Here is a 17,703-nt window from a genome sequence, read left to right as displayed (position 1 = left end):
CATTTCACAATATATTAGCACAAATACAGACAGGCCAACAGTACACTGTTGAATTCGCCATGAAAGTATTGGGCATGATGGCATCCTGTATTGCGATTGTTCCACATGCAAGATTACACATGCGGCCCTTGCAACAGTGCCTTGCACAGCAATGGTCAAAGGCACAGGGTCAACTTCAAGATCTAGTGTTGATGACCGCCAAACATACATGTCCCTTCAGTGCTGTAATTCCACAAACCTAAACAAAGGGCGGGCATTTCAAGACCCCGTGCCTCAGACCATACTTACAACAGATGCATCAATGATTGGCTGGGGAGCTCACCTCAACAATCACAACATTCAAGGACGATGGGAGACCAAACACAAACAGTTACACATAAATCACTTGGAGTTCTTAGCTGTATTCCTAGCACTCAAAGCTTTTCAGCCTCTTCTAATTCACAAGAATATCCTTATCAAAACAGACAACATGACCACAGTGTATTACCTAAACAAACAAGGAGGGACACATTCATCCCAACTCTCCCTCTTAGCCCAAAAAAATTGGCAATGGGCAATCCACAAGATTCACCTGGTAGCACAATACATTCCAGGGATACACAACCAATTGGCAGATGTTCTCAGCAGAAATCATCAACAAACACACGAGTGGGAGATTCAGCCTCAAGTACTTCAACAATACTTTCAACAGTAAGGAACATCCAAACATAGATCTGTTCGCCACCAGCGAAACCGCAAAAGGCCAAAACTTTGCATCCAGGTACCCACATCCCCTATCCAAGGGCAGTGCTCTATGGATCAATTGGTCAGGGATATTTGCTTACGCTTTTCTCCCCTCTCCTACTCATTCCATTTCTAGTCAACAAACTGCGTCAAAACATGCTCAAACTGATACTCATAGCACCAACGTGGGCACGTCAACTGTGGTACACAACACTATTAAACCTGTCAGTAGTACCACATATCAAACTCCCAAACATACCAGATCTATTGACACAAAACAAAGGGCAGATCAGGCATCGAAATCCCAACACACTCAATCTAGCTATTTGGCTCCTGAGGTCGTAGAATTTGTGTATCTACAACTACCAACTGAATGTATGGAAGTAATTAAGCAAGCAAGAAAACCCACTACCAGGCAGTGCTACGCCAACAAATGGAAAAGATTTGTGTATTACTGTCAATCTAAACAAATTACCCTTCTTTCAGCATCAATACAAGATATTGTATGCTGTTTGCGTCATTTGCAAAAATCTAATTTTCTTCCATAAAAATACATCTCACTGCAGTTTCCGCATATTTGCAAAAATATACAGCACAGCTCTTTATTTAGAGTTCCTGTTATCAAAGCCGTCATGGAAGGGTTAAAACGCATCATCCCACCGAGAACGCCTCCAGTGCTTTCGTGGAATCTAAACATAGTGCTCATGCGACTTATGAGCCCACCATTTGAACCTATGCACTCATGTCAAATACAATTCTTAACATGGAAAGTAGCCTTCCTTGTCGCAATTACTTTATTGCGAAGAGTTAGTGAAATTCAAGCTTTCACAATTCAAGAACCGTTCATACAAGTACATAAACATAAAGTCGTACTACGAACTAACCCTAAATTTCTTCCAAAAGTGGTATCACCTTTTCATATCAAACACTGGAACTACCAGTCTTCTTCCCACAGCCAGATTCTGTGGCAGAGAGAGCCCTGCATACATTAGATATTAAAAGAGCCCTAATGTATTACATAGATAGAACAAAATCATTCAGAAAATCTAAACAGTTATTTGTGGCCTTCCAGAAACCTCATTCAGGTAACCCCATTTGAAAACAAGGTTTAGCAAGATGGATAGTAAAATGCGTCCAAATATGTTACCTTAAAGCTAAAAGACAACTTTTATTTGCACCTAAAGCACATTCCACAAGGAAAAAAGGGGCTACAATGGCCTTCTTCGGAAATATACCAATGGCTGAAATATGTAAAGCAGCTCCTTGGTCAACACCATACATTTACTAAACATTATTGTGTAGATGTGTTAGCAGTGCAGCAAGCCACAGTAGGTCAAGCTGTACTAAGAACATTATTTTAAACAACTTCAACTCCTGCTTTTTAGTCTATGCCCAGCATGTGTATCTGCAGGTACACATGCCATCGAACGAAAAATCTCACTTACCCAGTGTACATCTGTTCGTGGCATGTTCCGCTGCAGATTCACATGCACCCTCCCCGGAAGCCTGTAACCATTTAAGTTAAACAATCTCTTGTACATATGTATATGTGTGTGTGTATGTATGTATGTATGTATGTATGTATATATATATATATATATATATATATATATATATATATATATATATATATATTCCATTTGCATGGGCATCTCTTTTCTTTATACTCTATCACTCCTACCTTACCCTCTGCGGGAAAATCTAACATGGAGTTGATGCCCATGCACAATGGCCAAAGAGGAGGAGTCACTCGATCCCGTGACTCGAAAAAAACACTAGATGGCAGACGTATGCACAGCATGTGAATCTGCAGCGGAATATGGCACAAACAGATGTACACTGGGTAAGTGACAATATATATATATATACACACACACACACAATAAATACACACACACACACAATAAATACTTAAGTCCTTAAATAGACTCTCAATCTGTTGTAAAAGCAAGTGTGGTTTTTCCACTCTTTGTGATATGCAACCATTCCAAATACTTTTGAGCACATTTTCTTATACTTGAATTGTTGAACAGTTCTTGCAGTTTCTTAAATTGTGTATGTACCATTGTTTTGTGAGCTGAATTGAAATTTTCCCTAATGAGTGGTTTACACAAATGACTTTCCTTACAGAAGGCTACTCTGACTTGCACATTGGGGAAAGGATACACACAAAAATAAGACTTACGCTTATAGACCAGCAGAAGCAGAAATCTTTCCTGAAAGTATAACTCATAAACGTATATGCATATGTAGGCTCACAATAAAAAGCCCACTCAACATATTCTCACAGTTTTTGTGGAAGGTGCAAAGACATGGACCTTTCCACATGGGGCATTTGCTACCCAAGAAAAACTCATAAGCACACATCAAGCAGTCTGTACATAACCTTACCCATCAGCTTTCAGGTCCCATGAAAGCACCAGACAAAATCTACAGAAGAAGAACACCTAAAGAGTATAGGGTAATCTAACAATTGAAACGTTCCTATGGGGAAGAGTTTGTTGATTTACTTTTGCAGCATCTGGATTACTTTTCTGGATACATATGCTGTGCCTTATTGTGCCATCTAGTGGTTGGGTTCAGAAATACTCCAGTCATTTTTTTCTTTTGGGTGACGTAATGACACTGTCATTGAACAACATTTGGTGTTAAGTCCCTCCTCTGTGACGTCAAACAGTGTCTGGAAGCACAATGGAGGAGCTCTGAAGAATTCTTAAGAGAAGATTTTCAGAATTGTTTTGAGGTTGGAGAAAAGTCAAAGATGTCGTTGATAAAGGCAAAACAGACTACATAGGAGAAAGGGATTGTTCATGGCCTGACTGGGACCCCACCAGTAAGAGCACCATTGCCAGAGAATGTAGAGAGAAGGGACAGACAAGGGTCATGGGGAGAAAAACCCTTTTAAATTCTGTCCCAGTTGCCTTTAGAAGTATGCCAAGAGAGACCCCCACGAGGTCTTCAATCGTTCCCTGCTGACGGACCACAAGGACGAAGACTGAGGCCTCATGGAATTCTTACCAAAAACATTTAAGGTATGACATTTTACAGAGCAATACACCATGTCGAGCACAGATGCAGGAATCACTCAGACACCGCGGCCTCTCAAGCAACGAGGAGGAGAAGGTCGAGGAGGCTGAAACAGCACGAGGACCAGATTCACGTGTCAAAATCTTTGAGACTGACCCCAAAAAGACGCGGGCAGCGAAAAAGATGACGATGGACACCAGCAGAAAAGGACTAAAGGTAAAACTACTGAAATGTGAAAGGCAAGGACACTTAAGTACTCAGATCCTAAGCCTGAGAAAGCAGCAAAAGCCAAGAGAACCATACGGACCCCGAAGAAGGGATACTGAAGAGCCGAAGGACTAGTTGAAGACCTTGATGCAAACTTCCTCGCAAGAGAGAAGGCAGGAGCATCAGAGCAGGGGGGGGGGGGGCCGTCGACACCGAAAAGAAAGCAGACGCCAGATAAAAGGTGTACGAGGTCAAGAAGAAGAGGTGGCGGCTCTGGGTCGAAATGGCTGACCTCATACAGAGGAAAAAGGAGTTCAACTGCTTGGGGGAATTTCACATTACTTTGCCGCACTTGATGACTAATGAGGCCGAAGATGGCCAATCAGCCCTAGAGACACTGGCAACCCGGGAACTCCATGACGAGGACCAGGAGGAGTTCTTGAACTAGAGGAGGTCGAGTATGCACCGGCCTTCGTCAATTCAGGTCATTTCAAAGACAAATGGCAGGACTTCGCAGGATCGCCCGAAGAGGGTGTAGACAATTACCCTTCAACACCACCACCGACAGATGACCTATCTCTTTACAACAACCTTGTAAAAAGAGAGACAGAGACCTATGGGGTCTAACTAGACGGAAAGGAGGGAGTGTGCTTCTTCCTAGAGACCTTGATGCCAGCCCAGAAGGGAATATGTACCTGCCCCTGCTGCCTAGCATCCCGAACTAGGAAAAGGAGGCCTTCTGAGAACCGGCCACTGCAAGGGCGGTCGCACCTAGAGTGGAGAAGAAATACAAACATTCCACTCAGGATCCGAAATACATCAAGGGAAATGTTCTTGCAGACTATTATTGAGTGACTGCGAGTAAAAGAAACCACACCCCCTCTTCCACTGTGCCACTGCCTGACAAAGCAAGAGGGTTAACTTGGTGGGCAGGAAGATGGGGAGGGAGGCTGCTACCCAATGCAGGATAGCCATTTCCAGCACTCTCATGAATCGTTGTGGGCACCAACAATGGGAGTAGATAGAAAGTCGCATACAGCACCTACCTGACGAATGCCACGAAATAGCCAACCAAGGCAGTCATCCAGGAGGGAAAGAACATTGCCAGTATCTGCCTTGAGTCTGTACTGAATGCTGCAGATAGAGCCAGCAGACAGATGTGTGCAGGAACAACCCTAGAGAAGCAAACCTGGCTCAGCATATCAGGGTTCAAAGTGGAGATACAGGCGTCCATAATAAACATGCCCTGTAGGAAGAAAGTTGGCTCTTTCTATAGTGGACCAAAACAAGCTACACTGTGTAGAGAGTCCAGGCAAACCCCTATTGGTTCACAGAGAATTATGGTTTAAGGTTTAATTCTTTTTTAAATAGTGATTGTTGCAGGTAAGTAAAACGTTCACTCAAATGCTTTCCTATGGGAAAAAGACATGTTGCATACGGTTATTTACGGTTGGTTTCTGGATGTCTCAAGCGACGAGGAGGGGAATGTCGAGGAGGCTGGAGCAGCACGAGGAGCAGATTCAGGTGTTAAAATCTTTGAGGCTGACCCCAAAAAGACGAGGGCAGCGAAAAAGATGACAATGAACACCAGTAGAAAAGGACTAAAGGTAAAACCACTGAAATGTGAAAGGCAGGGACACTTAAGCACTCAGATCCTAAGCCTGACAAAGCAGCCTCGGTGCCAAAACATTCATAAACCAAAGGTCAGCTAAAGCCAAGAGAACCACACGGCCCCCGAAGAAGGGATACTGAAGAGCCAAAGGAATAGTTGAAGACCTTGATGCAAACTTCCTCGCAAGAGAGAAGGCAGTAGCATCAGAGCAGGGGGGGAAACCGTCAACACCGAAAAGAAAGCAGACTCCAGACAAAAGGTGTATGAGGTTGAGAAGAAGAGGTGGCGGCTCTGGGTCGAAATGGCTGCCCTCCTACAGATACATACTAATTTTCTCACCTGTCCTGGTGCCAAATGGGACTCGGGCCGAGGAGATGGCATTTCCACTGACTGGGAAAGCCGGGGTTGCATAACAAGAGGTGGCAGAGGCCTTTGAAACCTCCTCTCTAGATATGCTAAGTAGCCATCCTGCTTGGAGGAGATGATAGCACCTCTTTCAAGAGCATGATTTGTTTCCGACCCCAGAGAACGTGGGCTGTCACCTCCAGGGGGTCAGAAATTCATCTGTGCTGACAGGCTGGTCAAGACCAGGCAGTGAGTGAACTAGTAGTTGGTAGGTTTTTCAGGGGGCACCTCTATGGTGCCCTCTGGGTGCATATTTTAAAAAATCCATCACTGGAACAATGTGGGCCTATTAAGACTAGATGTTTGATACCAAACCTGTTAGGTTTCAGGGAAACTATCATGTGGCTGAGGAACTCGTAATTACCAGTGCAAGCACATGTCATAAAATGGCTTCCTGGTTCACTTATATCTAAGTATTGACTTAGACATCACAGGGGCATACTTACTCATTCAGATATGTCCACACATTTAGTATAGTGCACCCTTTCTTAGGGCTATAAGGCCTGCTGTAGGGGTGATTTTCATACATTGCATGCAGTGTCTGCAGGCATGGCAAACAGGATGCATGCATGTTGTGTTTTCACATTTGTCTGCACTATGTCACGCAGTCTGCAGTGGTAGTGTGCATGAGTGGGCTGAGGCGTCCCTTAAGGTGGCACAATACGTGCTACAGCCCTTAGAGATTTTCTTTAGTACCCATGCCGTAGGTACCAAGGGTACCATTTACTAGGGACCTACAGGGGTGATAAATGTATTGCAATTTGAGGAATAGTTGTGCAGTTTTAGGGAAAGAGATCTGGAACAGGGGACATGCTTAGCAGGAACCAGTGCACTTTTGGTAAAAATTGCATGAAATACCAGGCAGAAAGTGGGAGTGACCAAGTCAAAAAGGGGCATTTTCCTACATGCCCTGCACAGGGGGGATGCACTACTCAGACAAGTAGTGTGCGACATCCATCAACAAATAAAGAAGAACAATGAGACAGCAAGGGCAATGGGAGCTTACCGGTTCTGCAGCACACTCAGGTGGGGAATTCTAGGCAGAAAGCCCACAGGCAGGGCACCATTCATGACAGAGCAACAACAGCAGCAAGGTAACTGACATCAGGGCATTCAGCCGTCAACATACCAGCAGTGGCAACAGCCAGGGAGGCAGCACTTTCAAGGAAAAGCAAGAGGAAGAGACCAGCTCCCTTAAGCAGTTAAAACCCATGCAACAAGAACGCCCTACTCATAGCACCAGTAGGGGTCAAAATAAAAGGATTTCTCCAGAACTGGAGGAAAATAACATCATACACGTGGCTCTTCAAAATAACATGTCACCGATATTGCATAGAGTTAGACAAACAACATCCCCACTCCAAAATGTTTTCCAAAGCTGGAAAACACTTACCTGTGCACCCCAGAGCGCACTCAACCAGAAAAATGGACTCAACACTGACATTCCTAGGAAGCATGCCCATTGTCGAAATCTTTGCAGCAACAACATGGGCATCGCCACAACCCTTCACTAAACCCTGCTGAGTGGATATTCAGATGAAAAAGGAAGCACAGGTGGGCATAAGGTCTTAGACAGCTATTTGCTCATTGAACCGCATTTCATCCCGACCAAACCAAGGAAGGGGATGCTGCGGTATAATCTAATGCAGAGCATGTGAAGCCAGAAAAGGAATCATGCTGCAAAACGAAATGGTTACTTACCAATAGGAGTAATTTGCAGCTTGAAGAGTTTTCTGGCTTTACATGGGACCCACCCTACTCCCTAGAAATGGGACAGAAAGCAAACAGTTGGGAGAAGGGAAAAGAAAGAAAACAGGAGGAAAGAGGAAGAAGGAAGGAAAAGGAAAGAGATCAAAAAAGAAAAAAGATTCTGAAGGTGGCGACCACTTGCAGGAGTTTCCAGGGGGTCGACGATGCCCAGAAGGAAAAACAATTGAACGTTTCCAGACCCAACCACTAGATGGCGGAATAATGCCCAGCATGTGAATCCAGAAAACTCTTCAAGCTGCAAAACTACTCCTATTGGTAAGTAACCATTTTGTTCTTTAATATCTATCTATTTTAAAATGTCTTGTCTATTAATACACCAAACGGGGACCTTCCTCCAGTTCTCACCCCATATGTGCATGCCCGTGAAGGTCTTAGTTCAGTACTACCATGTCAAATGCCTGCATTCTGGTTCTTTTTGTAAAATAAAAAATGTCTTACATGCTACATAGGTAATTAACGAAGTAACCGATAACACATTGGTAAAATGGTTTTGTAACTTTTTTTTCCCCTAAAGTGCTCTAATACGTCCTGGTCGTTTTGATATGCAAGTTACAGTTCCCAGACCAGATGTGAAAGGTCGAACAGAGATTTTGCAGTGGTACCTGAATAAAATAAAGTGTGATGAGAGTAAGTGGAGTTTTCTTGTGAATGGAGCTGTTATGTTTTCTATTGTCATATCAGTTTTCACTGGAGATGGCAACATATCTCAAAGGTATGCACTTTCTACTGAGCTTTATGGGCAAAGTACAGTCCACTAGTCCTGATCTTGTGACTTCTGAATCAGCTTTTCATCTTCTAAGGGAGAGAAGATACAAAGATTCACACTGGATTGAGTACTACGAAAGTTAGAACCGTATATGTTCATCCTTGAGTTGGTAGCGAGGATTGAGACTAGTAAGTAAGTTTGATAGTCACCAGTGTAGGCATAAATGTGTGTCATTCTAAAGATTGAAGTATTCTGTTTGCTCTTCTCCTTGCAAGCTCTAACCCCAGCCAAGGTATGATTACATGCATTAAAAGTGGCAGAAGAAAACCCTTGTGGGGAGAGGTGGGGAGGGATACATTATTCTCTTTTCCTCTTACCTCCTGTCTCTCCATTTCTTTGTTCTCTCTCTCTCTCTCTCTCTCTCTCTCTCTCTCTCTCTCTCTCTCTCTCTCTCTCTCTCTCTCTCTCTCTCTCTCTCTCTCCTGTCTCCTTGCCTCCTGCCTTAAAAAAATAGTTGCCTTTCTTTAATATGATTTGTAATTGGTGAAATAATTGCTATACAGTTGGCAGCTAATATATTTTTTTTTTTCACACAGCTGTTGATCCGGAAATAATAGCGAGAGGCACAGTTGGCTTTTCTGGAGCAGAACTAGAAAACCTTGTGAATCAGTCTGCATTAAAAGCAGCTGTTGATGGAAAGGAGATGGTCAGCATGAAGGAGTTAGAATTTGCAAAAGACAAGATTCTCATGGGTACAGTTCTGTATTTTCTCTCTAAACCACTGTATGTTGTAAAGTCAAACCTAACAAAATTATTTGTTCAAAAACATTTTCTGTTTGTTTCTTTTCCATAAAAAGTAAAATAACTATTTGTGGATTTGTATGTGCATATATACTGTTTGAACAGCATTGAATCTGGCATGGTGTGTGGTGGCTATCCAAGGTACTTACACCTTATACCAGGTCCAGGTATCTCCTCTTAGTGAAGTGTAGGCAGTGTCTAGAAGCCAGGCTCTCTAGAGGTAGCTGTGGATGAGCAGCCAAGGCTTATCTAGGAGATGTGCAAAGCTCATACAATACCACTGTAGTCACACAGCACTTACACACATGAAAGAAAACACTCAGTTTTACAAAAATAAAGGTATCTTGTTCTTGGAACACAATACCACAAAATACTAGAAGGACAACCCTCCCAGAGGAGATAAGTAATACACTAAATATATACACTAGCAATCAGAAATAGGCATAGAAAAGGTTAGAAAACAGTGCAAATAGCAATAACCAATAATAACCCTAGGGGTAGCACAAACCATATACTAAAAAAATGGAATGCGAACACTGGACCCTTCTAGGTAAGTGGAATGTGTAGAGGGGAGCATGGGGTACTAGAAAACCACAGAGGTAAGTAACAGCATCCCCCGCGACCAAGAAAGCAGGAGTAAAACACTGAATTTTCTCCAAACCACCCAAAAGGAGGAAAAGAAGAAAGATACCTAGAGAGGACTGCAAGAAAACCAGTGGTGGAATCCTGAAGAAAGAAGACCTGTGGTGAGAGGGGACCAAGTCCAAGAGTCCTGGAGTCCAGGAGAAGTAGGAGCTACTACCCACTCAGCTGTACTTGCAGGAGTTGGTCGAAAGTGATGATGAACAGGTCAGCACAGCAGCCCTGGAGCCAGAGAAGAGTTCATTGTGGCTGCAGAAGATGTCCCACGCTGGAGTGAAGATTGCAGACGGGTGTCGGGGCAGGAATTTCACCAACAAGCCTGGGCAAAGGCAAATTTGTGGTTAGTGGAAAATTGGTGCTGCTGGAGACCAGCAAGGCCAAGGACGACTCAGCCCAGGAGGGGGGAGTCACAGAGCACCCTCAGCATTGCAAAGAGTCCACAGGCTCAGAGGCAGCACCCATAGGAGTCCCACAGGACAGCGACACAGGAGTTGCACAAGGAGCCCATGCAGCACTACAAAAGAGTATCACACGCCTCTGGCGAACTACACAGGAGGCTGTGCATTGCAGGAAGGAATGCTTGGGGCTGGAGCTGCATGTGGCCTGAAGATCCCTTGGAGGAGATGCCAACAAGCCTTGGAAGCTGCAAAAGACAGGCTGCACAGGGATACTGTCCTGTGTGGGAAGGCAAAAGCTTACCTTCACCAAAGTTTGACAGCTGGCAGAGAAGACCAAGAGGACCAATCCGGACCACCACCAGTGATGCAGGATCCACACAGCTCAAGATGAGGGGAGAACGACGCAGCTGGTCGTTGTTTGCTGTAGGTGCCGTGGCTTGCAGGGGAGTGACTCCTTCACTCCAAGGGAGATTCCTTCTTCTTGTGCAGGCTGAAGAGTTGCAGTCTTCTGAGGATGCACGGATGGGGAAATGTTGCAAAGCTGGCAGGAGTCATGGAAACAAAGTTGCAGAAGAGTCTTCTTTGTTGCCTGCAGCGTTGTCGGTTCATGGAGGGTTCAGTCACAGTTTGAGTGGCCAGAAGTCAAAGTGAACGTTGCAGAGGAATCCTGCTGGAGTCTTGCAAGCTGAACCTGAGGACCCACCCAAGAGAGAGACCCTAAATAACCCTGAAAGAGGAATTGGTCACCTAACCAGGTAAGCACCTATCATGAGGGGGCTTGAGGTCACCTTCCTAGACTGACTACTCAGATGCTCCCAGACTTCCCTGCCAACCTTGAAAACAAGATGGCAGGACCCAAGGACTCTCTGGAGGAGCTTTGAGCACCACCCCTTGGGTGGTGATGGATAGGGAAGTGGTCACTCCCCTTTCCATTGTCCAGTTTCGTGCCAGAGCAGGGACGGGGGTCCCTGAACCAGTATAGACTGGTTTATTCATGGAGGGCACCAAATGTGCCCTTCAAAGCATACCAGTGGCCTGGGGAGGCTAACCCCTCCCAACCCAGTCACACCCATTTCCAAAGGGAGAGAATGTTACCTCCCTCTACCAAGGAAATCCTTTGCTCTGCCTTCCTGGGCTTGATCAGATCAAGCAGCAGGAGGGCAGAAACCCGTCTGAGGTGTGTCAGCAGCGTGGGCTGCCCGAAAACCCCTGTAAAACTGGTGGTAGCAATGCTGGGGGTCCTCTGAAGTGCCCCCATAGTGCATGGAATCATACTTCCAATACTTGCACCAGTATTGGGATATGATTCCAACATGTTTGATCCCAAACATGCCCAGGTTCGGAGTTACCATTATGTAGCTGGACATAGGTAGTGACCTATGTCCATTAAGTCCAGAAAAATGGATCTGTAGTTTGTGGGGGCATCTCTGCTAGTGCAGGAGTGCCCTCACACACAGGTACCTGACCCCTGCACTCTGGGCTGAGAGGGCCTAACATAGGGGTGATGTAGTGACCTGGTGCAGTGACCTGTAGTGAAAACGGGTGCATGGCCCCGTTTCTCGCAGACTGCAATGGCAGGCCTGCAGAACCCTTTGCATGGACTCCCTATAGGTGGCAGAATAACTGCCGCAGACCATAGGGATCCCCTAGAACCCGAATGCCCTGGTTACCTAAGTACTGTTTACTAGGGACTTACATGGGGGGACCAGTATGCCAATTGTGGGAAGAAAAAGGTACAGTTTACTGGACAGAGCATAACTACTGGGGTCCTGGTTAGCAGGATCCCAGTAGATACAGTCAAACACACTGACAACAGGTAGAAAATAGGGGTTACCATGCCAAGAAAGAAGGAAATTTCCTACAGACTCTAAAATCAGTATATTCTAGATTGGGCTTGAGGGGCTTCACAGATCTGGTTAATCCCAGTCTCTTTTGACATTTTCTTTCAAACTATTTACTCGCTATTGTGTCCATCCTCCCCTGTTGAAGAGCTCCTCTTTCGTGGTCGTAGTCTGTAGAGCTGCAGAGGTGCTAGAGTTGCAGTTCCCTCAGTGGAGAATAAGGCTAATTTTCTCATTGACATTTTGTAGCCAGGTCCTTCAACTTCTGAACGGTTTCTGTCCTTCAATAAGACCCTGCGGGTGGCTTAGTTCCGAATGTGCTCCATACCATCAGAGAGTTGTCCTATTGCTTGGTGTCCTATGTAGGAGGCCGCCTCAGTACATGGTGTACACCTAGGTGTGGCACCCTGTACTAAGTCCATGCAACCCTTGGCGATAGTGGTAGTGGTTCCAAATAACCAAAGCTCTCATAGGGTAGCTGTGGAGAGTAGATAAGGCATATCGGAGAAGGTGTAAAGCAGTTGCAAATACCACATTACTCAGTGATGTTATCACCAGAAAGAACCGCGCCAGTGTTAGAAAAATAAGGTATTCTTTATTAAAACACAGACACTAAACTAACTTTGGTATATCTCCTAACCAGAGATATAGACACACAAAAATATACTTAGAAACAGGTAAGAATGAACATAAAATAACATGGGTTCATGTTGGGGGGGAGGGGGCCACACCATATACTAAAAAACAAAAAAGTGGGATAAGAAAGTCACAACTAACCAAGACTGACACCCAAGGATCTTCAGGAATGGGGAAGTACTAAAATACCAAAGGTAAATAAATAGGTTCCCCCAGGTGCCCGTTTGCAGAGGATAACATGAGAAAGCTGCAGTTAAAGTTTGTTTTTCAGAAACCTTCCCAGAGGACCCCGAGGAAACCCGTTGGGACAAGGCAGGTCCATTGGATACCCAGAGAAGTGGAGTACCTACACCTGGGAGCTCAGGTGCATAGGGTTGTAGTTGTCAGGACCTCCCATTGAAGTCAATGGTTACTTCGGCTGTCCAGCTGCTACAGTGTCCCGTGGACCAGATCGTTGGAGCCCAGGTGTGGATTCCAGAGGAGGAGTACCGGTGGAGAGAGGGGACAGAGTCCAAGCCACCTGGAGTTGCCCAGGGGGTGCAGGACAATGCCCAACCTTCTTGTGGATGCTTCACTGCAGGACATAGGCCATGAAGATGCATCTGTGGAGTCCATGCAATGCTGAGGAATCCCAGGGGACGTCATTGAGTTTTCCCATGCAGGTTGTCAAATTGCAGGAGGGTCAGTGGCCAGCAGGACCGCCAACAATCCTTGGCAAATGCAAAAGATGTGATGCAAGAAGAGCTGCAGGAGTGGGTACCAGCATTGTCCAAGGGATTCAACCTTTACAGTAAGTCCTGGTCAGCCCTCAGGAAGAAAGAGAGCCAGCAAGAATCAATGGAGATCCCAGGGTAGGGGGGAGGGGTGGGAGGGCTCTGTCACCAAACACAAGGAGGCACGAGGAGGCCTCAGCAGCACTAAGATGTGTGCCCATGTTGAAGGAGTTGCAGGGAGAATGTCGGTCTTAGAGCTGTGTGATGCTTGAGGCTGGGGCTTCTTGGACTAGGAGGTCTTCGGACTGAAGAACCAACAAGCCTTTGTAACGACAAACAGATGCTGTGCACAGGGGTTCCGTCCAAGCAGTTCCAACGAGGGACTACAGTCTTCCGAGTTGCAAAGAAGACAGGTCAGACCTCTGGGGAACCACCAAGCCACCATCTGTGTTGCAGAGCCTTAGAGTCCGTGGGACAGAAGGATCCACAAACTGGCCATCGTTGTTGAGTGGCATGCGGATGCAGGGGAGTGACTCCTTCACTCCAAGGGAGGTTCCTTCTTGCGGTCCTTAATGCAGGCAGAGTCTTTGTAACTCTGAGTGGTGCACGGCCATGGAAGTTTCAGAGTCCTTGCACTACCTGGGGACAAAGTTGCAGTAGGATTCCTCCTACGAGAAGAAATCTTTTCTTGGATCCCGGTGAATTCCTGCAGCAGAAGTGTCTTGAAGAAGAATCTTGCAGTCAATTCTGCGGTCCCACCCTCAGGGGAGCCTTTAGGTAACCCAGGAAGGGAGTTGGGCATCTTCTGCAGTGACCCACCTATCAAGGAGGTGAGGTCAGGGATGCTAATCTTGTGGACTGACCAGTCAGATGCTCCCAGGCGCCTCTGCTCATCTTATTTCTAAGATGGCAGAATCAAGTGGCCACCTGGCAGAGCTCTAGGCACCTCCTTGGGGGAGTAGCTGGACATGGGGTGGTAACTCCCCTGTCTTTTGTGTGGTTTCGCACAAGAGTGGGAGCTGGGGGCTCCTGCTCTGGACTAAACTGGCTTGTGCAAAAAGAGCACCGAATGTGCCTTTCTAAGCTGTCTGGTGGCACTCGGGAACACCCCCACCCCAGCCTCGAGACACCTATTTCTGAAGGAAAGGTCATAACTCCTCCCTGTGCAGTAAATCCTTTTGTTCTGCCTTCCCCTGCCCTAGTTAGGCTAAGCAGCAGGAGGGCAGAACAGTGTCTGGGGTCGGCGGCAGCACGCCTGCTTGTAGACTCTGCAAGGCTGTACAGACAGACATGGGGGAGGATCCTCTAAGGAACCCCCACAGTACATGGTATCATGCAACTAACACTGGAATTGCTGTAGTTGCATGATTCCAACATGTTTGATACCAAACATGACTAGGTTTGGTGAAGCCATTATGTAGTTGCCCATCTTGTGATGACCAGTGTCTACTTCATACCTTAAAATTGCTTCCCTGCACTTACAAAGCCCAGAAATTGGGGTCTGGGGTTTGTAGGGGTACCTCTGCTCATGTACGGGGTACCCCCACACTTAGAACCATGCACCCTGCCCTGGGCAGAAGCACCTACCTTAGTGGTGACTTAAAAGGGCAGAGTGCTGTGACCGGGATATAAGGTAAACCTTATATCCAGGGTAAAAGGTGCATGCACCATTTCACACTGGCTGCAGAGGCAGGCCTATAGACACAGTTTTCATGTGCTCCCATAGGTGGCATAATACATGCTGTAGCCCATGGGTTCCTAAGTACCATATACTAGGAAGTTACAGGAGTACACCAGTATGCCAATTGTGGGGTGTAAGAAGTACTTACTAACAAATTTGGGGGGTGAGAACACTGACACAGGGGTCCTGGGTAGCAGGATCCCAATGTACTGCAGTCAAAACACACAGACACCATGCAAAAAGTGGGGGCAACCATGTCAGAAAACCCCCTACTTTCCTACATCAAAGGTCTGTCCTGGTTGAGCCAGTCTTTCCGCCGCAACATCTGACACCACCAAGGCTAGTTGCATAGACATCAACATATAACGCCATCCATTCCTCTCTGCTGGATAGGGAATCAAGTTGCACTGAGAAAGAGCATAATCTGATAAAGACTTCTAGCTGCAGATTCTTTACTTTAAAATTACCTCCAGGTGTTGGATTGGATCCGGAAACTTTTCATGAGCAGTACCCCTGCATGCCAGTAGGTGCCATCATTGGGCTCTACATGGCTTCCTGTGTGCTGAAAGTGAGGTGAACAGTGCCTGTAGGGGCACCATCCCAGCGCCCTGACAGCAGTTCTTTTCTTTCTTCACCAGTCACCGCAAATCCAGAGAAGAGCATACCGCTTAGACACTTTTGACTGTCTTTTGTCAATGTTTTGAATAAGGCTTTTTGAGGATTTCCTCCTGATGTGGGAGGGATGTCCTCTCGGAAAGACCAGCTTCAAGCCCTGCAGCGCCCGTCACCGCTCGATGTCGATGACGGACCCGCATATTACCTTTGGTGCCTCGAGTGCAACCACGATTGTAAGATCTGCTTTGATTATCTGGGTGTACTCAAGCTCAGGGGGAGCCGGGGAGGTGTTCGGCACCAGTGACCCACCTCAGATTGTGTTGTGGGCAACAGGTGCAGTGGTTGCTGGTGATGTCGGGTTTTCCCTCACCACAAGGTCGCAGGGGTCGGAGGAGCCTGTGTGCAGAGCTCCAGGCAACTTGGGGGAGTCCAAAGGGGAGAACCCAAAATGGACTTGGACTCTGGACAGCTGGGGAACCTTGCAGGCATTGGTGGTTTGCTCCACCTCAGGTTGTGGACTTCGGGTGCAGTGGTCACTTCGGGTGTTTGGTCTTTGCTGTTCCGAAGGCTGCAGCGTCCTGTCTTGAGACTTTGATGCAGAGCAAATCCTCTGCTCACAGGAGTCTGAGTCTTTGTGTAAGTCAGGCAGTACACCTGGTTTCTGGCGGCTTAGCTGCAGGATGAGTCGTCTTTTTGGGCGGCATCTGTCGTGATCAGCAGGTAGGCCGGTGGTACTTGTACCAGGTCAGCAGCGTCTTCTTTTCCTCTTCTGCAGGTGCAACTCCTCTGTGTCCCTTATTTCGTATGTCATCAGGATCTGAGTTCTAGGGTTTAGGAGTGCCACCTACATACTTATTTTCAGGGTGTTACATGGAGTGTCAGGTGGTACCCAATAGGTTGACCACTTTTAGGGTGACTACACCCTTTTTATGGCCACTTACACTAGAAAGTGGGCAAAACCGGACTGTCATGAATTAGGCACACATCCTAATCTGCCGCCAAAAGTGGGGTCAGGACAGGGGGATTGGTCATCTCCGCTAACACCCCCACCAAGTGCAGGCTTTTGTCTCTGGCCCTCGAGCACTGATTCTCAACACACTAGTAGCTGATAGGTTTTCTGGGGCACCTCTAAGGTGCCTTCTGGGTGTATTTATTAATAAATCCCTCACTGGAATCAGTGAGGGTCTATTAATCTGAGATGTTTGATGCCAAACATCCCAGGGTTCAGAGAAGCTACCATGTAGCTGGGAAACTTGAAGTGACCAGTGTCCAGCACATGTATTGAAAAATGGCTTTCTTGTACTATGTCTAAGAAGTGACAGATAGCAGGGGCATATCTACTTATGTACACATGCCCTCACGTGTGTCCTGATGCATCCTGCCCTAGGGGTGACTTACACCTGGCACATGCAGTGGTAGGGTACGTGCCACACAGGGGTGTGTGACAGGTCGTGTTTTCAATTTTTCCTGAACCAACACATGCAGTCTGCAATGGCAGCACTATGTGGGTTTGCTGAGGAGTCCCTAGGGGTGGCACAACTGGTGCTGCAGGCCTCGGGGACCTTCCTTAGTACCCTAGGCACCAGGGGTACTATCTACTAGGGACTTAGAGGGTGCTAAAAAGGGTGCCAATTGTGGAGAACAACTGTGCAATTTTGAGAAAGAGCTCTGACACTGGGGACCTGGTTAGCAGAGACCCAGTGCACTTTCAGTCGAAATCACATCAGATACCAAGCAAAAAGTAGGGGCTAACCATGCCAAAAATGGTGCTTTCACACCTCTGATATGCCTAACTGCTCATCCACCCTACCACAAAAGAGAGCTTTTTGGGTGTCATTTGTGCCTCTTTGGTTCCTTTGGGGTGTGCCTGGACACTTTGCACAGTGTAACTCATTTTTGTCTGCTATATAAAGAGCCATCTTTGCC

At 46.4% G+C, this 17,703-nt stretch overlaps 1 protein-coding gene across 1 annotated transcript in view; it reads left to right on the top strand.

The window, feature by feature from the left end:
* YME1L1 (YME1 like 1 ATPase) overlaps positions 1 to 17,703 on the top strand; it is a 665,597-nt gene that overhangs the window by 373,374 nt on the left and 274,520 nt on the right. The window contains exons 13-14 of the mRNA XM_069211321.1: positions 8,259 to 8,371; positions 9,047 to 9,202. Coding sequence (XP_069067422.1) covers positions 8,259 to 8,371; positions 9,047 to 9,202 — 269 coding nt within the window. The remainder of the gene's footprint in view (positions 1 to 8,258; positions 8,372 to 9,046; positions 9,203 to 17,703) is intronic.

The sequence above is a fragment of the Pleurodeles waltl genome, chromosome 10, assembly GCF_031143425.1.
Source record: "Pleurodeles waltl isolate 20211129_DDA chromosome 10, aPleWal1.hap1.20221129, whole genome shotgun sequence".
NCBI lineage: Eukaryota > Metazoa > Chordata > Amphibia > Caudata > Salamandridae > Pleurodeles > Pleurodeles waltl.
This window is presented reverse-complemented; position numbering and strand designations above follow the sequence as displayed.